At 34.3% G+C, this 26,649-nt stretch overlaps 1 protein-coding gene across 1 annotated transcript; it reads right to left on the bottom strand.

Annotated features, from left to right (window-relative positions):
- LOC129988180 (tubulin beta chain) lies at positions 1 to 26,649 on the bottom strand. Its single transcript, XM_056096336.1, has 7 exons — positions 26,523 to 26,649; positions 19,860 to 19,968; positions 17,807 to 17,917; positions 16,749 to 16,993; positions 4,341 to 4,663; positions 3,242 to 3,555; positions 1 to 634 (listed from the first exon to the last, which is right to left on the bottom strand). The coding sequence occupies exons 1-7, from the start codon at positions 26,577 to 26,579 to the stop codon at positions 450 to 452; spliced, it is 1,344 nt and encodes a 447-aa protein (XP_055952311.1). The 5' UTR covers positions 26,580 to 26,649; the 3' UTR covers positions 1 to 449.

The following is a 26,649-nucleotide window of genomic DNA, read 5'->3' as shown; positions in this document are numbered from 1 at the left end:
TAGTTGTAAACTGAAATTTATTTAGAAATAAAAATCACAGAATAACGCTGAGCGGAAAAAAAATCTGTAGAACTATTGATTGCACATTAGATTAAAGAAATTTTAAATAAAAGACAACTCCCAATACGAATTTATACATATTTTCTAAAAAAAAATATCTTTAAACAATAATAATAATAAAGTATTCTTCGCTCGTTTCCTGACCAATCAGAAATCTTCGTTTGCACGAGAATCCGCTAGAGGAAAACAATTTGAAGCAAATCAAAATTCTGCATTTAGCACTGCGGTCCGCCTTGATAAACTCCTGTTTATCTGCAGGAAAATGCGTTTCAAACGGTCCATGTAAAACAGTAAACTGGAATGCGTGTCGTCACAAATTATACATGTATTAAAAATTCGGAATGGGAGGGAGGGAATTTAGAGGCTCTAAAGTGAAGGTTTCTGACTCTCTAGGCTGTGTCACCAACGGGCTGTTCTTCGTCTTCGAAGTCTCCCTCGTCGTCGGCGGTTGCCTCTTGATACTGCTGATACTCGGAGACCAGGTCATTCATGTTGGATTCGGCCTCTGTGAATTCCATCTCATCCATACCTTCGCCGGTGTACCAGTGCAAGAAGGCCTTGCGTCGGAACATGGCTATGAAAAATTTCAAATTCTTTAAAGCGTACTCGAGTACTTAATGTAAATGAACAGAAATTACCACACATACGCAATCATGAAACTTTTCGCCTTTGGTGGAAACATTAAAAACTGGATGCATACATACATAAATCTATCAATCTGACCATCGCGTTAATCTCTCCAATCTTTACAGAAGTATTAAAAATCCTGAACCCCTTAGCAACAACGATGAGACAGAATCGCGCATCGAGTTATCGAATTTTTAATTTTAAACCTACAATTAAGTGAGAGTATTAAGCAATGTAAAATGCAAAATTCCCTTAAAATGCTTTAATATCTAAAATATTTTTATATTATTATAGAAATTAATAAAAATGTCCTAAAGATGACATGTCCTCTAAGTAGAAAGTTAAGTAAATTTGAGCGTCAGGGGGTTAATGCAAATGAAAATATGCGTCGTTTTACCCAAAGCCTATTTCAGCAACTCGCAACGTGTGGCGTAATCCATAAGCTCGGTGTGAAGACTGGGTGTTAGAAGTAGGATCTTTTGGACTGCACAAGTTATTTAATCGATTGTCACCCTTTCCCCCGAGACAAGCCATTTATGGCATCAGCCAAATGACTGAAAATGTTCTGCTAATTATTTATTAAGAATTTTAATAATTTGAATTAAACAGGGATTGCTCAGAGTGCAAAAATTGCTGAAAACTACTTATAATATTTCAAATATTAGCTTTTTAAATTGTTTTATATTTTCGCAATTTGGTCATGGCAGCAAATAACGGCAGTTTTTGATTCCCGTTGCTACTGTAGCATCAGGAAATTACAGTCCAATGAAAAAGACTTACAAGGGGAGGGCACGTATTTGAAAATTGAGTTCGGGATGAGATATAGTATAATTGAAGTATATCTTTACGAAAATCATTCATTCAAATATTAAAGCACAATAGCCTGCCGATTTCAAGAAAACAGCCTTTAAATTTTCAGCATAGCTTATATACCAGAAACAAAATCACCTATTCCCAACCAACGGTGTAATTGTGAACGCTTCGCATGCAAGAGGTCAGGGTATAGATGCAACTTGTTTCTTTTTCCTTTTGGTTTTTTTAAAATTAAATTAACAGCTTACAGATAACTTTAATTAAAATTTTACTCTTTTTTTTAATACAAAACTTCGTTCACTTTATACTTGATTTATAATTTGATTTTTAAACAGAAAAATAATTATAAATATAACTAAAACAGCGATAGATATGATTACTCACATCATGAATTCTCTTTCAGTTTTTCTAGAAATTTACTCTACATTTATTAATTTTCAATTACATACAAGAAGCAGAATGGTAATCATCATAAAAACACAGGGAAGCAAAGACAGCTTGACACATTTAAATGATGACTATTCACAAGAGGGACATTTCTTTAAAAGATTTAAAACTACATTTACATCGAAAAATATTTGTCTTTCATCAAAAAGTCGGGCAGCGCATAAGCATACCGTATTATCTTATTAAAAATTTTAAACCATTTGCCTATGCATTCAATAACTGAACACCTGATTTCTACTATTTCTTCTTAATTATTAATGTCGGAAATGTTTGTTCACATATTTAATAAATTATCTCTTTAATTTCTGATACAAATATTATTTAGTTGACATTAACAAGATAAAAAAATTTACAGCTTTTAATTGTTTTCAGATTAATGCGAGCTGGGATCTGAAAAGAATCACAGCGTGATTTGTGAAGATTGGTGAGCGGATCGAGCAGTGGAGTGTAACCCTTTAACATGTAACTAACGAGAATTACCGAGTAATTACCGAGAGTTTAATATATTAATATTGCACGAAGCAGAAGATCCCCGGCGCGAATCGAGAAGATTCGGCACGAGAGAAAATTTGCCATTCTCGTAGCTGAAGCTTCGGTATCAACGCATTCACTGTGGACGATTTCAGAGTATTTTGTGTTAATTTGTATATTCGTCTATGAATTTTATTCAAACTGATGCCGGGTTTACACTCAGCCAGTTATAAGGCGGTCAGTGGGCAGCTCATGCGTAGAAAGGCTGAAAAATCCTGGGCGGTCGATGGCAAGTAATTGTCCCGACGGGACAACAACATGCCTCCTGTTGCATTTTTATTATTATTGCGCATGTGTTTGTAAAATTTGGCGGGGGGGGGGTTTGGAGTGAAAAAATTGATCACTTATCATAGATTAATTCTGGTATTTTTTGCTCTGTTCTTTCTGATGCGAGGTTTTGTGTGTGTGTGTGTGCGTGTGCGTGCGTGTGTGTGTGCGTATGTGTGTATATGTGTATGTGTGCGTGTGTGTGTCATTTCTTTTCTATATTTTTCCAAATTTCTGTATGTTGACCTTTTCTTTATTTTACCATGTTTCTTTGTTTAAATATCTATTATTTTTCTACGATATGCAGTGAAAAAGAAAATTCGTCGACGTCTAAACGGCAATTTATAGCCATGTCTGAATTTATCTTATAAATTGTGGCAAACATAAATCAGACCCTTTATGCGCATGTGCTGCCTACTGGCCGAGTGTAAACCCGGCATGAGTATAAGTAATCGTAAACCGTTCTGCCTCAGTGGTGATGCCCTGAGATACTCACCTGTGAATTGCTCGGATATTCTCTTAAAGAGTTCCTGGATAGCGGTGCTGTTTCCGATGAAGGTAGCGGACATCTTGAGGCCTCGAGGTGGGATATCGCACACGGCTGTCTTCACGTTGTTCGGGATCCACTCGACGAAGTAGCTGCTGTTCTTGTTCTGCACGTTTAACATTTGCTCGTCCACCTCCTTCATGGACATGCGGCCTCTGAAAATTGTGGCCACCGTCAGGTAGCGCCCGTGCCTTGGATCGCAGGCAGCCATCATGTTTTTAGCGTCGAACATCTGTTGAGTGAGCTCTGGCACAGTGAGGGCTCTGGAGAAAGAAAATATGTGGAATCGCATTCAGGCTGAAGAAATATTTCATTCAAGTAGTAAATTAACAATAGATATATTGAATAGTATTTAAATTAATTTTTTTGCGAATGGTGTGTATTTTTTTTTTAATATCTGGCCAAATCGATTAATTAAAATAAATTTAACCCAAAAAAATCACAAATTTTGTACGACATCAATTTCTATTCAATTAATGTGGTTTAAAAATTATAAGCAAACATAAACAATTCAGATGGCTGCAGTTGTATAAAGCAAGTTTGTGGAGAAAATACAAAGCGTTTTCATCGCAAATTCAAGATAATTTTTCCTTTATCTGGAACAACAAGACAGCTTAAAAGAATGAGTGTTTGCTGGTTTTCTAAACTGTTTAACACATATTTCTGAATTAGTTCTTATAGAGAGAGAGAGAGAGAGAGAGAGAGAGAAATAGTAGTAAGAAAATCTGTATGTTTACTGTAAATGTAACTGATCTTTATTTCTTATTAAGTGTCTTTACGAAGCTATCTTGGAACAAATTTGTCATCGGTAAAAGAGTTAGAAGTAATAATTTTCAAAAATTTAAAAATGCATTTATATTTTCATTCTACTCAGAGGAGGACTGCATGGCAGTTTATGGAAAGTAGGAAAGTAGGAATACATCGATTTGGGTACCTCGAAAAGATTGAAAGAGTTTGCTTTCTAAAAAACACATCATATAGTAAGAAAAATATGTTAGTCCATCTAAATATAAACTTTTTGAGAAATATTACATTTTTGTTTTCTCACCTATATTGTTGGCTTCCCCTAGAGGTAAGTGGTGCGAATCCTGGCATGAAGAAATGCAAGCGGGGAAAGGGCACCATGTTCACAGCGAGTTTTCTGAGATCGGCGTTCAACTGTCCTGGAAATCTGAGGCATGTGGTGACTCCAGACATGGTGACGGAAACCAGGTGGTTGAGATCGCCGTAGGTGGGGGTGGTGAGCTTCAGCGTACGGAAGCAAATGTCGTACAACGCTTCGTTGTCAATGCAATAGGTTTCATCTGTGTTCTCCACCAACTGATGGACGGAAAGGGTGGCATTGTAGGGCTCTACGACGGTGTCCGATACCTGTAGCAGAGAGGGATAGAACGTTTTTGATCACGAATAAACGTAATAGAAATATCATTTGAAAATACCTTAGTAGTGCATTAAGATTATTTATTTTTAACCATTTAGTCTTCAATCTATAATTCATTGCTATAAACCTATATATATAACGCTAACGCACATGGCCCAGAAATCGCTCTTTCTGTCGAATGATAGCAGTTAAATGTAAACAAAACACTATACAAACATTTCAGACTGCGTCATAGAGCATTTTTATAACTGCACTTAATTCAACATTTCGCTAATTACGGAACAGCTAAATTTTAAAAATGCTCTGGTGAAGGCTAGATGTGTCACCAAAAATCTTCATTCAGTCAGAGGAAAGAAGACGTAACAGAAATCAAGAAATAGGCATCAAACAAATAGTTTAATATAAGTTTGACTGTCTCTAGATAAATAATAGCTATGACTTAGTTATGAAATTGATGATTATATCTTACAAAACTATTATCTCACAAAAATGGGCTTTCATTGCCTTGAAATTCAAAAAATTATCTTTTAAAAATATTTTCATTTCAATATACAGACTGTAACAATTCTTTTACTGTTATGATGAAATTCCATCTATCAAAACATTCAATCGCATGCTTTTGCCAATGTTCAAATTATGATGTAAAAATATTCTTTTCTTTAGACATTAAATCTGGATTTTCCCTTCTGATTCTTTATTTCGTATTTATTTTGCACCTATAGTAATTAATTTACACCTACAGTAATTTGTAGCAAATCTATTCAATTAAATTCATAATTTTCGATTATATCAAATAACAAGGTCAACTTTTAAAAAAATGCATTCCATATTTAACGTTTAATCAACTTAAAAGACAAAATCTGAGCGAACTAGCTGATTGCCAAAGGCAGCCAGCACTATGCAATCCTATGATTAATTTTCCCAACTCTTTATCAAAGGTGATAAGGAATAAAAACAATTAATTTAATTTAATTAATAAAAGGATAAAAATAATAAAATATATTTCCACTGTGAAAATACAAACTGTATAAAATTTAAACCTGCAGATCATAAGAAATTGAGTGAAAAATCGACCACTGGATTTTATCTTTAAACATGAAATAAGCCAAATTAAATAAAAGTTGGTTAGGCAATAAAAGAAATTTTTTTACAAGATTCGAGAACAATAAAAATGTCTAGTAATAATAATAATACAGATAAACTCATCTTCTTGATCCGAAGCAGAAAATAATTATTTCAAAAGTAGAATGATATGATCATGCATTTACTTTTTTCGTCTGTCGTTTCATGACCAGATTTAAGTTTCAACAACTTTCTTTGTTCATTTCAAATATTCTACTTCTCTTTTCCTTAACTGATTGCAGCAATTAAATGATCAGATTTCTTTCTTTTTTTTTTTTCAGGTGTAGAAGAAATAAGGAGATGTTGAGACGAAAAGGAATGTATCGATATGCCTTCTACATTTTTTTCTTGGGTGAACTCCGAACAAGGCAATGTTATATGACAAATGACGGTGGACTTTTCTCTCTGGAACGCTGTCCAAATTTTTGTTCTGATGTAACAGAGATTGCTTGCAGATAATCTGAGAGACTCCTTGAGTTTTCCAGACTGTGACCATGTTCTAAATTTGTACTTTCAATGCCTGTACAATAACTAATTTTAAACATTAGTTATTTTGACATTTCAGGGAATGTTATATGACAAATGACGGTGGACTTTTCTCTCTGGAACGCTGTCCAAATTTTTGTTCTGATGTAACAGAGATTGCTTGCAGATAATCTGAGAGACTCCTTGAGTTTTCCAGACTGTGACCATGTTCTAAATTTGTACTTTCAATGCCTGTACAATAACTAATTTTAAACATTAGTTATTTTGACATTTCAGGGAATGTTATATGACAAATGACGGTGGACTTTTCTCTCTGGAACGCTGTCCAAATTTTTGTTCTGATGTAACAGAGATTGCTTGCAGATAATCTGAGAGACTCCTTGAGTTTTCCAGACTGTGACCATGTTCTAAATTTGTACTTTCAATGCCTGTACAATAACTAATTTTAAACATTAGTTATTTTGACATTTCAGGGAATGTTATATGACAAATGACGGTGGACTTTTCTCTCTGGAACGCTGTCCAAATTTTTGTTCTGATGTAACAGAGATTGCTTGCAGATAATCTGAGAGACTCCTTGAGTTTTCCAGACTGTGACCATGTTCTAAATTTGTACTTTCAATGCCTGTACAATAACTAATTTTAAACATTAGTTATTTTGACATTTCAGGGAATGTTATATGACAAATGACGGTGGACTTTTCTCTCTGGAACGCTGTCCAAATTTTTGTTCTGATGTAACAGAGATTGCTTGCAGATAATCTGAGAGACTCCTTGAGTTTTCCAGACTGTGACCATGTTCTAAATTTGTACTTTCAATGCCTGTACAATAACTAATTTTAAACATTAGTTATTTTGACATTTCAGGGAATGTTATATGACAAATGACGGTGGACTTTTCTCTCTGGAACGCTGTCCAAATTTTTGTTCTGATGTAACAGAGATTGCTTGCAGATAATCTGAGAGACTCCTTGAGTTTTCCAGACTGTGACCATGTTCTAAATTTGTACTTTCAATGCCTGTACAATAACTAATTTTAAACATTAGTTATTTTGACATTTCAGGGAATGTTATATGACAAATGACGGTGGACTTTTCTCTCTGGAACGCTGTCCAAATTTTTGTTCTGATGTAACAGAGATTGCTTGCAGATAATCTGAGAGACTCCTTGAGTTTTCCAGACTGTGACCATGTTCTAAATTTGTACTTTCAATGCCTGTACAATAACTAATTTTAAACATTAGTTATTTTGACATTTCAGGGAATGTTATATGACAAATGACGGTGGACTTTTCTCTCTGGAACGCTGTCCAAATTTTTGTTCTGATGTAACAGAGATTGCTTGCAGATAATCTGAGAGACTCCTTGAGTTTTCCAGACTGTGACCATGTTCTAAATTTGTACTTTCAATGCCTGTACAATAACTAATTTTAAACATTAGTTATTTTGACATTTCAGGGAATGTTATATGACAAATGACGGTGGACTTTTCTCTCTGGAACGCTGTCCAAATTTTTGTTCTGATGTAACAGAGATTGCTTGCAGATAATCTGAGAGACTCCTTGAGTTTTCCAGACTGTGACCATGTTCTAAATTTGTACTTTCAATGCCTGTACAATAACTAATTTTAAACATTAGTTATTTTGACATTTCAGGGAATGTTATATGACAAATGACGGTGGACTTTTCTCTCTGGAACGCTGTCCAAATTTTTGTTCTGATGTAACAGAGATTGCTTGCAGATAATCTGAGAGACTCCTTGAGTTTTCCAGACTGTGACCATGTTCTAAATTTGTACTTTCAATGCCTGTACAATAACTAATTTTAAACATTAGTTATTTTGACATTTCAGGGAATGTTATATGACAAATGACGGTGGACTTTTCTCTCTGGAACGCTGTCCAAATTTTTGTTCTGATGTAACAGAGATTGCTTGCAGATAATCTGAGAGACTCCTTGAGTTTTCCAGACTGTGACCATGTTCTAAATTTGTACTTTCAATGCCTGTACAATAACTAATTTTAAACATTAGTTATTTTGACATTTCAGGGAATGTTATATGACAAATGACGGTGGACTTTTCTCTCTGGAACGCTGTCCAAATTTTTGTTCTGATGTAACAGAGATTGCTTGCAGATAATCTGAGAGACTCCTTGAGTTTTCCAGACTGTGACCATGTTCTAAATTTGTACTTTCAATGCCTGTACAATAACTAATTTTAAACATTAGTTATTTTGACATTTCAGGGAATGTTATATGACAAATGACGGTGGACTTTTCTCTCTGGAACGCTGTCCAAATTTTTGTTCTGATGTAACAGAGATTGCTTGCAGATAATCTGAGAGACTCCTTGAGTTTTCCAGACTGTGACCATGTTCTAAATTTGTACTTTCAATGCCTGTACAATAACTAATTTTAAACATTAGTTATTTTGACATTTCAGGGAATGTTATATGACAAATGACGGTGGACTTTTCTCTCTGGAACGCTGTCCAAATTTTTGTTCTGATGTAACAGAGATTGCTTGCAGATAATCTGAGAGACTCCTTGAGTTTTCCAGACTGTGACCATGTTCTAAATTTGTACTTTCAATGCCTGTACAATAACTAATTTTAAACATTAGTTATTTTGACATTTCAGGGAATGTTATATGACAAATGACGGTGGACTTTTCTCTCTGGAACGCTGTCCAAATTTTTGTTCTGATGTAACAGAGATTGCTTGCAGATAATCTGAGAGACTCCTTGAGTTTTCCAGACTGTGACCATGTTCTAAATTTGTACTTTCAATGCCTGTACAATAACTAATTTTAAACATTAGTTATTTTGACATTTCAGGGAATGCTATATGACAAATGACGGTGGACTTTTCTCTCTGGAACGCTGTCCAAATTTTTGTTCTGATGTAAAAGAGATTGCTTGCAGATAATCTGAGAGACTCCTTGAGTTTTCCAGACTGTGACCATGTTCTAAATTTGTACTTTCAATGCCTGTACAATAACTAATTTTAAACATTAGTTATTTTGACATTTCAGGGAATGCTATATGACAAATGACGGTGGACGTTTCTCTCTGGAACGCTGTCCAAATTTTTGTTCTGATGTAACAGAGATTGCTTGCAGATAATCTGAGAGACTCCTTGAGTTTTCCAGACTGTGACCATGTTCTAAATTTGTACTTTCAATGCCTGTACAATAACTAATTTTAAACATTAGTTATTTTGACATTTCAGGGAATGTTATATGACAAATGACGGTGGACTTTTCTCTCTGGAACGCTGTCCAAATTTTTGTTCTGATGTAACAGAGATTGCTTGCAGATAATCTGAGAGACTCCTTGAGTTTTCCAGACTGTGACCATGTTCTAAATTTGTACTTTCAATGCCTGTACAATAACTAATTTTAAACATTAGTTATTTTGACATTTCAGGGAATGTTATATGACAAATGACGGTGGACTTTTCTCTCTGGAACGCTGTCCAAATTTTTGTTCTGATGTAACAGAGATTGCTTGCAGATAATCTGAGAGACTCCTTGAGTTTTCCAGACTGTGACCATGTTCTAAATTTGTACTTTCAATGCCTGTACAATAACTAATTTTAAACATTAGTTATTTTGACATTTCAGGGAATGTTATATGACAAATGACGGTGGACTTTTCTCTCTGGAACGCTGTCCAAATTTTTGTTCTGATGTAACAGAGATTGCTTGCAGATAATCTGAGAGACTCCTTGAGTTTTCCAGACTGTGACCATGTTCTAAATTTGTACTTTCAATGCCTGTACAATAACTAATTTTAAACATTAGTTATTTTGACATTTCAGGGAATGTTATATGACAAATGACGGTGGACTTTTCTCTCTGGAACGCTGTCCAAATTTTTGTTCTGATGTAACAGAGATTGCTTGCAGATAATCTGAGAGACTCCTTGAGTTTTCCAGACTGTGACCATGTTCTAAATTTGTACTTTCAATGCCTGTACAATAACTAATTTTAAACATTAGTTATTTTGACATTTCAGGGAATGTTATATGACAAATGACGGTGGACTTTTCTCTCTGGAACGCTGTCCAAATTTTTGTTCTGATGTAACAGAGATTGCTTGCAGATAATCTGAGAGACTCCTTGAGTTTTCCAGACTGTGACCATGTTCTAAATTTGTACTTTCAATGCCTGTACAATAACTAATTTTAAACATTAGTTATTTTGACATTTCAGGGAATGTTATATGACAAATGACGGTGGACTTTTCTCTCTGGAACGCTGTCCAAATTTTTGTTCTGATGTAACAGAGATTGCTTGCAGATAATCTGAGAGACTCCTTGAGTTTTCCAGACTGTGACCATGTTCTAAATTTGTACTTTCAATGCCTGTACAATAACTAATTTTAAACATTAGTTATTTTGACATTTCAGGGAATGCTATATGACAAATGACGGTGGACTTTTCTCTCTGGAACGCTGTCCAAATTTTTGTTCTGATGTAACAGAGATTGCTTGCAGATAATCTGAGAGACTCCTTGAGTTTTCCAGACTGTGACCATGTTCTAAATTTGTACTTTCAATGCCTGTACAATAACTAATTTTAAACATTAGTTATTTTGACATTTCAGGGAATGTTATATGACAAATGACGGTGGACTTTTCTCTCTGGAACGCTGTCCAAATTTTTGTTCTGATGTAACAGAGATTGCTTGCAGATAATCTGAGAGACTCCTTGAGTTTTCCAGACTGTGACCATGTTCTAAATTTGTACTTTCAATGCCTGTACAATAACTAATTTTAAACATTAGTTATTTTGACATTTCAGGGAATGTTATATGACAAATGACGGTGGACTTTTCTCTCTGGAACGCTGTCCAAATTTTTGTTCTGATGTAACAGAGATTGCTTGCAGATAATCTGAGAGACTCCTTGAGTTTTCCAGACTGTGACCATGTTCTAAATTTGTACTTTCAATGCCTGTACAATAACTAATTTTAAACATTAGTTATTTTGACATTTCAGGGAATGTTATATGACAAATGACGGTGGACTTTTCTCTCTGGAACGCTGTCCAAATTTTTGTTCTGATGTAACAGAGATTGCTTGCAGATAATCTGAGAGACTCCTTGAGTTTTCCAGACTGTGACCATGTTCTAAATTTGTACTTTCAATGCCTGTACAATAACTAATTTTAAACATTAGTTATTTTGACATTTCAGGGAATGTTATATGACAAATGACGGTGGACTTTTCTCTCTGGAACGCTGTCCAAATTTTTGTTCTGATGTAACAGAGATTGCTTGCAGATAATCTGAGAGACTCCTTGAGTTTTCCAGACTGTGACCATGTTCTAAATTTGTACTTTCAATGCCTGTACAATAACTAATTTTAAACATTAGTTATTTTGACATTTCAGGGAATGTTATATGACAAATGACGGTGGACTTTTCTCTCTGGAACGCTGTCCAAATTTTTGTTCTGATGTAACAGAGATTGCTTGCAGATAATCTGAGAGACTCCTTGAGTTTTCCAGACTGTGACCATGTTCTAAATTTGTACTTTCAATGCCTGTACAATAACTAATTTTAAACATTAGTTATTTTGACATTTCAGGGAATGTTATATGACAAATGACGGTGGACTTTTCTCTCTGGAACGCTGTCCAAATTTTTGTTCTGATGTAACAGAGATTGCTTGCAGATAATCTGAGAGACTCCTTGAGTTTTCCAGACTGTGACCATGTTCTAAATTTGTACTTTCAATGCCTGTACAATAACTAATTTTAAACATTAGTTATTTTGACATTTCAGGGAATGTTATATGACAAATGACGGTGGACTTTTCTCTCTGGAACGCTGTCCAAATTTTTGTTCTGATGTAACAGAGATTGCTTGCAGATAATCTGAGAGACTCCTTGAGTTTTCCAGACTGTGACCATGTTCTAAATTTGTACTTTCAATGCCTGTACAATAACTAATTTTAAACATTAGTTATTTTGACATTTCAGGGAATGTTATATGACAAATGACGGTGGACTTTTCTCTCTGGAACGCTGTCCAAATTTTTGTTCTGATGTAACAGAGATTGCTTGCAGATAATCTGAGAGACTCCTTGAGTTTTCCAGACTGTGACCATGTTCTAAATTTGTACTTTCAATGCCTGTACAATAACTAATTTTAAACATTAGTTATTTTGACATTTCAGGGAATGTTATATGACAAATGACGGTGGACTTTTCTCTCTGGAACGCTGTCCAAATTTTTGTTCTGATGTAACAGAGATTGCTTGCAGATAATCTGAGAGACTCCTTGAGTTTTCCAGACTGTGACCATGTTCTAAATTTGTACTTTCAATGCCTGTACAATAACTAATTTTAAACATTAGTTATTTTGACATTTCAGGGAATGTTATATGACAAATGACGGTGGACTTTTCTCTCTGGAACGCTGTCCAAATTTTTGTTCTGATGTAACAGAGATTGCTTGCAGATAATCTGAGAGACTCCTTGAGTTTTCCAGACTGTGACCATGTTCTAAATTTGTACTTTCAATGCCTGTACAATAACTAATTTTAAACATTAGTTATTTTGACATTTCAGGGAATGTTATATGACAAATGACGGTGGACTTTTCTCTCTGGAACGCTGTCCAAATTTTTGTTCTGATGTAACAGAGATTGCTTGCAGATAATCTGAGAGACTCCTTGAGTTTTCCAGACTGTGACCATGTTCTAAATTTGTACTTTCAATGCCTGTACAATAACTAATTTTAAACATTAGTTATTTTGATATTTCAGGGAATGTTATATGACAAATGACGGTGGACTTTTCTCTCTGGAACGCTGTCCAAATTTTTGTTCTGATGTAACAGAGATTGCTTGCAGATAATCTGAGAGACTCCTTGAGTTTTCCAGACTGTGACAATGTTCTAAATTTGTACTTTCAATGCCTGTACAATAACTAATTTTAAACATTAGTTATTTTGACATTTCAGGGAATGTTATATGACAAATGACGGTGGACTTTTCTCTCTGGAACGCTGTCCAAATTTTTGTTCTGATGTAACAGAGGTTGCTTGCAGATAATCTGAGAGACTCCTTGAGTTTTCCAGACTGTGACCATGTTCTAAATTTGTACTTTCAATGCCTGTACAATAACTAATTTTAAACATTAGTTATTTTGACATTTCAGGGAATTTTATATGACAAATGACGGTGGACTTTTCTCTCTGGAACGCTGTCCAAATTTTTGTTCTGATGTAACAGAGATTGCTTGCAGATAATCTGAGAGACTCCTTGAGTTTTCCAGACTGTGACCATGTTCTAAATTTGTACTTTCAATGCCTGTACAATAACTAATTTTAAACATTAGTTATTTTGACATTTCAGGGAATGCTATATGACAAATGACGGTGGACTTTTCTCTCTGGAACGCTGTCCAAATTTTTGTTCTGATGTAAAAGAGATTGCTTGCAGATAATCTGAGAGACTCCTTGAGTTTTCCAGACTGTGACCATGTTCTAAATTTGTACTTTCAATGCCTGTACAATAACTAATTTTAAACATTAGTTATTTTGACATTTCAGGGAATGTTATATGACAAATGACGGTGGACTTTTCTCTCTGGAACGCTGTCCAAATTTTTGTTCTGATGTAACAGAGATTGCTTGCAGATAATCTGAGAGACTCCTTGAGTTTTCCAGACTGTGACCATGTTCTAAATTTGTACTTTCAATGCCTGTACAATAACTAATTTTAAACATTAGTTATTTTGACATTTCAGGGAATGTTATATGACAAATGACGGTGGACTTTTCTCTCTGGAACGCTGTCCAAATTTTTGTTCTGATGTAACAGAGATTGCTTGCAGATAATCTGAGAGACTCCTTGAGTTTTCCAGACTGTGACCATGTTCTAAATTTGTACTTTCAATGCCTGTACAATAACTAATTTTAAACATTAGTTATTTTGACATTTCAGGGAATGTTATATGACAAATGACGGTGGACTTTTCTCTCTGGAACGCTGTCCAAATTTTTGTTCTGATGTAACAGAGATTGCTTGCAGATAATCTGAGAGACTCCTTGAGTTTTCCAGACTGTGACCATGTTCTAAATTTGTACTTTCAATGCCTGTACAATAACTAATTTTAAACATTAGTTATTTTGACATTTCAGGGAATGTTATATGACAAATGACGGTGGACTTTTCTCTCTGGAACGCTGTCCAAATTTTTGTTCTGATGTAACAGAGATTGCTTGCAGATAATCTGAGAGACTCCTTGAGTTTTCCAGACTGTGACCATGTTCTAAATTTGTACTTTCAATGCCTGTACAATAACTAATTTTAAACATTAGTTATTTTGACATTTCAGGGAATGTTATATGACAAATGACGGTGGACTTTTCTCTCTGGAACGCTGTCCAAATTTTTGTTCTGATGTAACAGAGATTGCTTGCAGATAATCTGAGAGACTCCTTGAGTTTTCCAGACTGTGACCATGTTCTAAATTTGTACTTTCAATGCCTGTACAATAACTAATTTTAAACATTAGTTATTTTGACATTTCAGGGAATGTTATATGACAAATGACGGTGGACTTTTCTCTCTGGAACGCTGTCCAAATTTTTGTTCTGATGTAACAGAGATTGCTTGCAGATAATCTGAGAGACTCCTTGAGTTTTCCAGACTGTGACCATGTTCTAAATTTGTACTTTCAATGCCTGTACAATAACTAATTTTAAACATTAGTTATTTTGACATTTCAGGGAATGTTATATGACAAATGACGGTGGACTTTTCTCTCTGGAACGCTGTCCAAATTTTTGTTCTGATGTAACAGAGATTGCTTGCAGATAATCTGAGAGACTCCTTGAGTTTTCCAGACTGTGACCATGTTCTAAATTTGTACTTTCAATGCCTGTACAATAACTAATTTTAAACATTAGTTATTTTGACATTTCAGGGAATGTTATATGACAAATGACGGTGGACTTTTCTCTCTGGAACGCTGTCCAAATTTTTGTTCTGATGTAACAGAGATTGCTTGCAGATAATCTGAGAGACTCCTTGAGTTTTCCAGACTGTGACCATGTTCTAAATTTGTACTTTCAATGCCTGTACAATAACTAATTTTAAACATTAGTTATTTTGACATTTCAGGTCTCCTTAATGCACATACGGCTGCAGTTTCCTCTTCTTCTCATTGAATCGGGTATTTCGAGGGATTAATGGTAAATTTTAGGTATCGAAATGAAACATAAACATTTTAAACACCGAAATCAGAACATGGGCTGCAATTTATTTGATCAAATTTTTCTTGAATAAATTATTATGTCCAAAAATGATTGAGATCTTGAAAATTTGTCATTTTGATATCGAATTATAACAGGTACAAATGACTTGATTTTAGCTCATAATCTTAAAAATACGGTGCTCGTGTCAAGTACAATCCTACGTTCTCTTCTGTTTGAAACCTCTCTTGGCTTTCTTTCTGAGGAAAAGTGTCTGTTTTCTGTGGGGGATGCGCGACATACGAATTGTTTCCCTTTTGTTATATCATAAATTGCAGCAGGACTAATTCAAAACAAATTAGTACCTGCAAATACTGAGAAGACCTATCCTTAACATAATGTTTACATAACGTTTCTTTAAATTTTACTGTTCTTTTTTAAATAAAGAGAACTTAACTGAATGATTTGAACATCTAAAAGAACTAAAAATGGATGTTGTCGTTTCAACCCCCCAAAAAGGTAGAACGCGACATTCAAAATTATAAATGAGAAAGAAATCAGTTAGCCGTGTGTAAAATGCATGCATGCAATAACTGCCTGGTGTCCAATTGCTTTAAATGCTTCCGCACAGGAAATCCGCACTTAGTAACTTTGGACCTCGGTCATACAATGAGAATGACACCTGAGCTGGTATCCCTTTCCCTCTCCGTACTGCACCAACGAGAGGACATTTGGCCCATGAAATCAGATTTAACATGAACCAGGACGCATACACTACGGGTTTTCAGCACGACTCAAACATGAAGCCCTGCCCGTCTCGAAGCAGAGATGTACTATACCACTGTAGCCCTGGGAAAAGCTGTGAAAGTCAGCAAAGGTTTAGCGGAAAGTAGTCTTGCGTTATTTTTGCGATGCTCCACTTTTATTTCCCCTTTCAAGTGTTTGTAAGCAATCATGAGATTTTTCGGTACTTTTATATTACGAATAGCTGGATTTAAAACCAATATTCAAAAACGGAGATTCATACAGAGAAGCCCTGAAATGCTTTCCATTCTTAAAAAGCTATTAGGGAACTATTAGAGAGCTATTAGGGATCCCTTTGAGACACCCCTTTTATCTTCCCTCATTCGCAATAAATCACGCCTGAAATAATACGAAAGGATAAACTATCTTCAGAGTGATTGAGGAATATATAGATTAGTTCCGGGGAGAACATACAATAGCTCAAAGGAAAATTATCCTTAAGGGCAACTACCTTTGGCGATGGCATTACGCTGAACGTATTCATGATCCTATCCGGGTATTCCTCCCGGATCTTAGAGATGAGAAGAGTGCCCATGCCTGACCCGGTGCCGCCGCCTAGCGAATGGGCCAGCTGGAAGCCCTGCAGACAGTCGCAGCTCTCCGCCTCCTTTCTCACCACATCCAGCACAGTATCCACGAGCTCGGCTCCCTCTGTGTAATGACCTTTGGCCCAGTTGTTGCCAGCACCGCTCTGACCTGTGGGGAAAAAGAAGTGAGACACTGCCTAGCAGGATGTTCACAAGGTATTCTTTTACAGATTCAACAATGTTTATAGCAATATTAAAATTTTCCAATTACCTAACTGTTTTAATTGACTTTCTTTTTAATTACCTTTCATTGAGACTTCATTTTCTAACTTTTTCTAACATAGGAATAATTGATAAATATTCTTGATTAAATGAATATTGTTTCCACTTAAAAAGTATTAATATATATGCATTGTTCTTATGTATATTGGAAATCCTATAACTATTTTTTGTTTTAAGAAAGACGACTGCTCCTTTTCCCCCCTTTAGAATAGTTAATTTCATTCAATGAAAATTTTCCAACCCTCGGCGATCATGAGAAGACGCGTTCTTCAGCAAGAAGTAAAATGAAGTGACGCACCCCAACTAGTGTTCATAACTTCAGTATTTCTACAATTCGAAACTGAGTGTCAACTTTTGTTCCTTTCTGTTCCCTACGATTCTTCCCTTCGGAATTGTGACAGTTCCCAAAACCAATTTATGCTGCTTTCGGAACCTACGTAAACATGATCCGAAAGTTGTTTTCATCTGGTTGACATCTTCATTTGTTAACTTTTTTTATGTGTTGTTTTTGATTAATTACTTATTCTCTGTTTATTTATGCACAGCATCATTAGTAGAGGAGGATAGGTCCAAACTATTCACAAATCAAAGGTCTATAATAAAAAATAAAAGATTTTCCATGGGAGTTAATATGTTAAGCTGAAGAGGATCGAATAGTATCGGCGTCTTTCAATTCGAATATTAGAGAAGAGAAACTTACCAAAGATGAAGTTGTCCGGCCTGAAGAGTTGTCCGAAGGGGCCAGATCGCACCGAATCCATGGTGCCGGGCTCCAGGTCCAACAGAATGGCCCTGGGGACATATTTACCACCTGCAAAGGACAAGCATTCTATTAATTGCAAGAATGCAAGCAAAAGCTCGTGACAATCTTTTTGAGTGGCTGGCTCTACGGACAGAATCTTTTCTGGGAATAACATATCATTCCTAAATTAGAATTCATATTTCATGAAATCAATGAACTTGACATTATTTTTAAAAAAATAAAAAATATGAATTTGACAACACTTGGAAAATATTGGACAATGAAACTGACAAATATTTTCCAATTTTGCGTCGATATGAGAGTTGCCTGCATGAAAAATTTTTATGACTCAATTAAGGTGGAATCAAATTATAGTCGTTTAGACACTTGAACGTGGCAAGAATGTCGCTTGGAAAAAAAATCAATTTTGATCATTCGCCTAACTTCAGAGAAAATAGTCCGTTCATCCGCGGTAACAATTCTGAAATATATTTTCCTCGAAACTTACTTCTTTAAAGTTTGAAGCAAAGGAACTCAATGAGCGAGGCAAGCATATCCGCGCAACTCATATAACGTGTAACAACATTTGCTGCATTTTGAGGTCACGTCTTCAGAAAAGATTTGCCATGAATCGAATTCGCCCAAAGTCCACTGAAGTTGAATCTATTCAGTAATTTTCCTATTCAAGAAGATCCATTTCATTTTCAGCAACAAATTTAGAAAGAGACAGCATTTTAATGTTTTATAGCATATTTGAATATGCTATATATAAAGCATCAGAAAGAATTACATACAAGAAAACTGTCAATAGTATTTTAAATAAATAAGCGTAAATGATTTTAAACCAACAAAACTACTCTTTGTATAAGATATTTGACATTTAATGGAAATAAATTTCTTATATTATACTCCTTTATTTTCAAACCAGATGGGTAGAGTTACTACAGCATAAATGGCAAAAAGCTATAATATGTTTTCAATGTGTAGAACAAGCTAAAATAAATACAGGAATATACACTAGCGGTAAAATCGCATGAAAGATTGCTCAGGCAGGGTAAAAAGCAATTGATATATATTATTTTATAAAGCAATTGATGTATGGTAAAAAGAAATGATGGTAAATATGGTAAATATATTTATGGTAAAAAGAAATGATGGTAAATATGGTAAATATATTTATGGTAAAAAGAAATGATGGTAAATATGGTAAATATATTTATGGTAAAAAGAAATGATGATAAATATGGTAAATATATTTATGGTAAAAAGCAATATGAAAAAGCAATTGATGATAGCGAAATAAAAACAGCAAATAAATACCGTATTGCTTTGTATCTCACCAAATAGGCTTTAACGCGTAGTAATCCAATTTCTAAGGGCAGAAAGTTTTAACAAAGCTGAACTGAGCTTTAGAATAAAGTAATCTCTTTTCATGCTAATTTCCATTAAATTCACGTTTTTCACTCTTATCAAACAACAACAGTGAAATTTTAAATGTTTATGCATTCCTAATCTAACTGCCGGAAAAAGCAATACCCCGGACGAACTAATGGGTACTTAAAGACGATTAGTTGTATGCTGAATTAAATTAAATTATAGTTATAAATGAATTGTTTTCTAAGTAAAATTTTTGGTAATAACCAAAAACGGAATTCGTGTAAAATTGTATAGTATTCACATTAATAAAATAATACTTATATAATTAAAAATGATAAGGAAAATTAATATGTTTAAAATAAAATAAGCTTTGATTTACAACTCTAACCTAGCAGATTCGTTGGCATTTTGAAGAGGGTTCGATGAATTACATGCAAAAACATCCATATTTGAACTGTTAATTAATTTGCATTTACCAAAAAACCGTCAGAATTTGGTTCGAAAGCAATTAGCATGCACCGCTCGCAGCGAACCGGAAGACCTCTCCATAGTCGCTACTTGCGAGAGGTTCGCGACCACCAGCATGTGCTGTGCGTGCCTTAATAAGTAGCTAGGAAAATTTTCCAATGAGTACCTGTGGCTTCATTGTAGTAGACGTTGATTCGTTCCAACTGGAGGTCAGAGTCTCCATTGTAGGTGCCGGTGGGATCGATGCCGTGCTCATCCGAGATCACCTCCCAGAACTGAAAGCAAAACGCACAATTAAGTTCGAATCACAATGGAAGCGCATAAGTAATTCACACTGTCAACATCGCATCAAAGTTTTGAATTGTACTGAAAATCCCGAGGTGATGAATAAGAAATGGATCATCCATACCGAACTATGACCAGTAAGGTAAAATAATTTTTTATCTGATTCCACAACACGGCCAACGTACAGAAAATGAGAAATCTCGTCAATAGGCGTGATTAGAAACATATCGCAGTGAGATATCGCATGTCAGCGTAATGAATATTCCTAAATTCATGCAGACATTTTCGAGCCTTATCAATGGTCACGTCATATGTAAGAGTGCAGCTTTACAGCTATAATGCAGAGCTCGTATTCTCCTTTATCATTCTCTTAGCGGAAATAAATAAGTATGAATGCCAAAATTTTATTTCAATTCATATCACTCTTTCCTTTAAAAGTTTTTAATTCCTTTGGATTGAAAATAAAACAGTAGAGGAAAAACACAAATTCGTCACAGAGTTTCGGTTGCAGAACTGCATACTTATCTTTAGCCAAAATTCGAGTTTTTTTTGTCATTGTAATTGCATATACAAATAATAGCAAAAGGGAAAGAAAAATTAAGTCTAAATTTTCTAAATAAGAATTTTAGAACGTTTACATAAGTAACATCACAAAATTTAAAAATTTGACGTTTGTGCAATGTCAAGAAATTTTTGTGCTGTGATCTGTTTAAGAAATGATGATAAAAAAAAAAACAACCACCCGAAATTTTTATTTTTATTTTTTTTTTATTCCCTGTAGAGAGCCGTAGAAAATTTTTAGAAGAAAGTAGAAAGAAAATTTCTTAACAATATTTTTTCCTATTAATGTTATTGTTTATTACTTAAATTTATTGAATTTTCCATGCATTCACTTTTTTGCATTCGACTTGCCACTCTTTCAAGGATTTCTGATTAGTGTGCTGTAAAATGGTGTACAGCCCTGGTTTCGTCATACCATAATTCATATATATGTAATGTCACTCCCTAATCGAATTTAAATCTCAATTAATTTCCTATTTTTTGCTTTTAAATTAGCCCATATCATTTGATTTTTAAAAAAACTTTCTTACTTCCTAATATATCAGGCTGTCCCATAAGTTTCTTTCCTCTTTCTAATATGAAATGAATATACAATATTTACTGTTTAAGATATTATTTATTTTGTTATATAAGAACCCTTTTGCTCTATTACCAAAAAGACTCATTATACCTTCTTTCCAATATAGTTGTGTTTTGGACAAGAAATAATCCTCGAGGTGCGCTTTTATTTCCCTAATGGATTTAAAGCGCTTATCGAGAAAACAATTTTTTAAGGACAGAAAGAAGTCATAATCAGATGGAACGAGATCTGGAGAGTATGCATGCAGGATGCGGTAAAACATCCCAAGCAAACTGTAAAAGCTTCTCTCTTATGACTAATGCAATATGTGGTCCCGGTTGTCATAATGAAAAATAATGCCTCGTCGGTTCATTAACTCTGATCTTTTTTTTTTTTTTTTTGCTATGGCAGCTTTTAATTGATTCAGTTGATGACAGTATTTCGTAGAATTTATTGTTTCACCTTGAGGAAGGAGCTCGTAGAAAATGACGTCTTTCCAATCCTACCAAATGGACAAAAGAAACTTTTTTTGGAGTGAAGTCCCGGCTTGGGGTGTAGCAGATCTCTGGTACGACTGAAACCGATGACATAGACGGCTAATAGATAAGCCTGCATGTTTGACAAGCAGAGCCAAATAAGGCCATTCATAGCACGGTGAGAAAGAATCTTTTGGGACAGCAATTAGATGATACAATTATATATACATCAGTCAAATTATTCATTTTTTTAAAGGAAGGAATATAACAAAAATGGAAAATAGATATAAAATTTTTAAAAAGTTATCAAAATAAAAAATAAATAAGTAAATAAAACTTGAAATCTATTTGGCCCTTTTTAAGCACAAAAAAAGTTATTTACCATAAAATTCTTCAATTTTTAAAATTACCCTGGCACGCTATTTTACCTCTTCTGATTAGAACTTTTCTTTCTTAATAAATTCAAAAGATAATATTGGCCACATAATGAGACCTTAAAATCAATAATTAATTATTCAAATTTAATATAGTAATGTGCCAATATTTGACGCTGAAAAGTAGGCTGGTTGGCTTTGCTAAATTTTTCAGCAGCATAAAAATCTAGATGTTTCAGTTTCTTAACTCAAAGCATTATGAATTTAAGTAATTATACATAAATCAAATTGAATTAGTTAATTTTATTTAATATTTTGAATGAATTTCTCTACATAAATCAAAAGTTAATAATTTGTATGAATTTAATTTAATAATTCAGACAAATTAATTTTATTTAATAATTTGTATGAATTTCTTTACATAAATCAATTTCATTTTCAAAAATATTTTAATTTTTGGTAATTGTAAAAATTGTCTTTTATTGAATTAAGCCAAAAGAACTAACAATGCGTCGGTTCCGATGTTAATTCTCTTTCAAAAATTCGATCCTCCCCCCCCCCCTCTTTATTTCGCAGTGCGCTGCTGGGAATGAACGAGCAAACACGATGACATTTTCAGGTGAACGACTCCCCGAGCGAAGCGAAGCATTCAACCCTTGCATTCCTCCAGTCTCAAAATAATAATATTCTAGAAGAGATCGCAGCTATCGTGACATTTCGCTTTAACCATGACATATTGCTTACGTGATTTGTAAACATTTTCCGCCATAACGAAATGGTTCCAGGTACTGCTCCAACTATTTAATCTGCATTGTGGTACGGGCACAAATATAAAGTGGTGGTTCCAAAGAATGAATAAATTAATAAAATCTTTTGATTCTTAACACATGAATGGAAAATGCACAGTTTTTATTCTCTTCTAAACAGTATCACGTACATACAGAATTATCAATATACAGGAAAAAAATATTTTTTTATTTTCCTAGTTTTAATTTCAGTATTTATTTTTTTTTCTTTTTATCGTTTAGGTAAGTGTTATGCTTTAAAGGAAGAGAAAATTCAGGATGTCAGTATATGAACCTTATCTCGACATCCTTTCTGTCGGAGAAGACTAAATAGTATTTACTTATACTAAGAAAAAGAAAGAAAGAAACTTAATCAATTTAGCGTTATTCGCAATCCAAATAATTAATTATACAACCATAATTTTCAATACTGAGATTTGTTATCATAATGTTACATTTATTTTTAATACAAACAACTCTGATATTCACTAATATTTTTCTTTTCATTTTATTCTGTGCATGGGGGTAGGGGGGGGGGGGGTTGCTCAGGAATAAAGGAAACAAATTTGCCCATTTTTCAGAATCTTGTAACAGTTTAGTTTAACAATTAATTATAAGAGTTAGTCTTGTAACTCTAAATAAGAAGTTCGGCGAAGGGCTTACTAGTAACACAAAAGGAAATAAGTAAATAGAAATATAGCACAAGTGATCCGACGACACATTTCATCAAAATAGTGAAACGTACAGCAGGGATAAACAATTGCAGTATTAATCAATTAATAAATTTCAAGTTAATAAAAAAATTAAAGAAAAACAAACAAAAAATTTTGATAAAGTGGCTACAAAGAATCAATTTATTATTTATAATTTAATGAAAAAGAACATTTTTTTTCTTCTTTCTCATATACGAAATATAGAGTCATAATCAAAATTGTCAAAAAATTCGAACTCGAGATTTTGCCAAATCTCCCAGTTTTAGACCTCTCAGAATTTGAGAACATTTTTGGCGTTATGACTTTCTGTGACAAAGATAACTCAAAACTACCTCGAGCTAAACGAATGAAATGTAGTATACAGCCTGTACACCAAATTTATAGATTTTTATGAAATTTTGAACACAATCCGTTCAGAGGAAATATGTCTGTTCCGCTGGCCGAATATCTATTAGCAAGTACAAGAAGAGATTTCGATAGATAAAATTTGATACACAAATTCAAAATCCACAGAGTATCAAAATGGGCCAAGGAGTTGACCGTCTGTCCGCCTGTACTTTCAAAAACATGCAAACACGGTAACTTCTAAAACGCAATGATTCATGTCAAATTTGATATGCGATTTTGTGACTACAATTGTAGTTCGGCGCCAAATTCTAGTTTCAATCGGTTGGGGAAAACGCATCTAAAACATAAATTCGAATTTTAGACACTACAAACCACATGTTAGAGATGAATCCCCAGAACATTCACCAAAGATCACACGATAGATTGAGAAAAAGACATTGATGCCAAAAGACCAAATTCACGCCAAAGGTTAATGTTTCATAACTATTGTACGCTAATGACATGTAAGGCTTTCTCTGGGTTATTAGAGAGATTTTGCGAGGGATTTTTAAGGGGGACCACGCCTCAACGGTTTATATCATTGTTAATACATTGTTTGAAGGTACAGATTTCTCTATTTCAAAGCATTGAGAAAAATGTGTCGCAACTAAATGGCTCATTTATCATAGGTGGAGTTCAATGAATTTATTAAAAATTATAAGATTATTCCATTTTAGATGACAGTTTCTGCATCAAGAATAATTTCAATTTATCAATCGCATGAACTTCTTTCTCCCTTCATGCGACGAGCTCAAGTTCATCTGATTCTGATTTTATACAAAATCCGATCCCGATACAAATTTATCCCGATGGAAAGCGAGGAAATCCGCAGGTGAAAAGGCCACTTCTCCGATATTTATTCAAGTCCTTGAACGAACGTCCATAGTCTGCAAGGCCCATAATAAAAGGTTCTGTAAACTTCTCTTGCGAATCCGAATCCAGGAGACCTCAATGAAGCGCATATTCCGGAAGCAGTTGTTTCGAATTATTTATCCCGACGTGAAAAGACTATTCTTATTTTATTGACCCATAGTAAAAAAATACTTGAAATTTAAAAATAAATTTGATTAAAAAAAACTTTTGGAGAAATCTTCCTTATAAAGGGAGAATAATCATATGTCAGACCTTTAATTATCTATTCCGTCTTGACCCCTTCAGTATCTAGTTTGATCCTTTTAAAATAAAGTATCTTAATTTTCATAATTAACATTTTACACGAAACAATATAAAAAATTAATTAGACTGGTCTCTTTAGGGTAAAAACATATTCTTCTAAACTAAAAGAGAAAAGGGGATTTTTCCTGTGTTGATAACGACCAAAGAAATGATCAGATATTTCAATTCTCGCAACAGAATTCCCTCAGTCTGAGAAACCAGTAGAGTCGCTTCATCGTTCTTTCTTTGCAGGCGAAGCAGCAGCAACGCACTTGTTCCACATTTAAAATCAACCGGAGGGGTCTCCGATACTCTCTAAAAGAAAGTAAATTTGAATTCGCCTTTTAGCCGTGTCTTTTTCCAACCCATTGAAATCAAAATCTGGCATAGAACTAGAATTGCAATCACAAAATCACCTACCGAATTTAAAACATTTAAGTCAGTGCGTTTTTGAGTTACCGCGTTTACATGCTACTGAAATGACAGACAGACTGACAGTCGACCCCTAGTTGGATTTCGTTCAAAATTGACACTTATCTATACTAAAGATGTTAAATCGGTATGTTGAATTTTATCCAGTTAGTTCTTTTCGTTTTGTATTTATCGCGTTAACTTATATTCAAACAGCCGGAAAGACAGACTTCCTCAGAACAGATTTTACTAAAAATTTGATAGAAATCTACACATTTGGTGTAAAAGGCATATACCAAATTTCATCTGTTTAGCTCAAAGCATTTTTGAGTTATCTTTGGCGCAAACAGATACACACGATTGAACCGACATAGTTCCAAAAATGCGTTTTTCGAACTCATGGAAGTCTAAAGCGTGAACATTCGTCAAAATCTTGAATTCGACTTTTTTTTTTTTAATGATTACAAAAGGTACAGAGAAAGTACTCTGTATCTTTTATACGAGAAAGTAAAAAATAGTGATGAATTTTTTTTAAAAAAAATCGTCCACTTTTGTTAATTATGTTCCAATGGAGTAGACAGAAGATTCTTTTAAAAAAAATCGTCAAGAGCATTGTTATTTAAAAGAATGACGCGCCTACGAAAATCTCAAAATTATTCTGCATTAAAGAATAAACGATTAAAACGCTTCCTTTTAAATGTGGAGCCATGTTTACATCTTCGTTTTTAATAAATAAATGTATGCTATAAAAGACGGGAAAAAAACCCGTCACATATTTCATTTTTATTTAAAGAAAGATAGCTCGAGGCCATGAAAAAAAAATATGAATTTTAAAAATTTTAGGAATTTGTAATTAAATCTAAAAAAATGTTATTTTTCTCTCGTGCATTGAATGACTAACTAATTATGAAAAAATGACAATAAAACAATTTTAAAATATCATTCCTCAATGCCTTCATCGAATTTTATATTGCACAATATTCACTGCCAGGTGCGGCATTCTATTCGGAATGAAACGCGCCCCCCCCAGGCCACACCCTTCATCTGAAATTTGCTCCGCAAACTATTTAAAAATTGCCCGTCTTAATCGCGGATGAATGCCGCATTAGCAGAAGGGACTCACCTTTGCGCCGATCTGATTGCCGCACTGGCCGGCCTGAATGTGTACTATTTCTCGCATCGTGAGCTGGAAAGAGCGGGTCTGCGAAGGACAGGCGTCGGCAGGTATTTATTCTCTGGCGGATGACGTC

The sequence above is a fragment of the Argiope bruennichi genome, chromosome 10 (assembly GCF_947563725.1).
Source record: "Argiope bruennichi chromosome 10, qqArgBrue1.1, whole genome shotgun sequence".
Taxonomy (NCBI): domain Eukaryota; kingdom Metazoa; phylum Arthropoda; class Arachnida; order Araneae; family Araneidae; genus Argiope; species Argiope bruennichi.
The sequence above is the reverse complement of the archived record's forward strand: the minus strand, read 5'-3'. Positions and strand labels throughout refer to the sequence as shown.

What these genes read in the sequence shown, in the direction of transcription:
- LOC129988180 (XM_056096336.1), bottom strand. Translation starts at nt 26,579, where the DNA reads ATGCGAGAAATAGTACACATTCAGGCCGGCCAGTGCGGCAATCAGATC. An exon ending in CTACTACAATGAAGCCACAG is followed by an intron (nt 17,918 to 19,859) that starts GTACTCATTGGA and finishes TGTCCTTTGCAG; the next exon opens with GTGGTAAATATGTCCCCAGG. An exon ending in GCCGGACAACTTCATCTTTG is followed by an intron (nt 16,994 to 17,806) that starts GTAAGTTTCTCT and finishes TTTTCCCCACAG; the next exon opens with GTCAGAGCGGTGCTGGCAAC.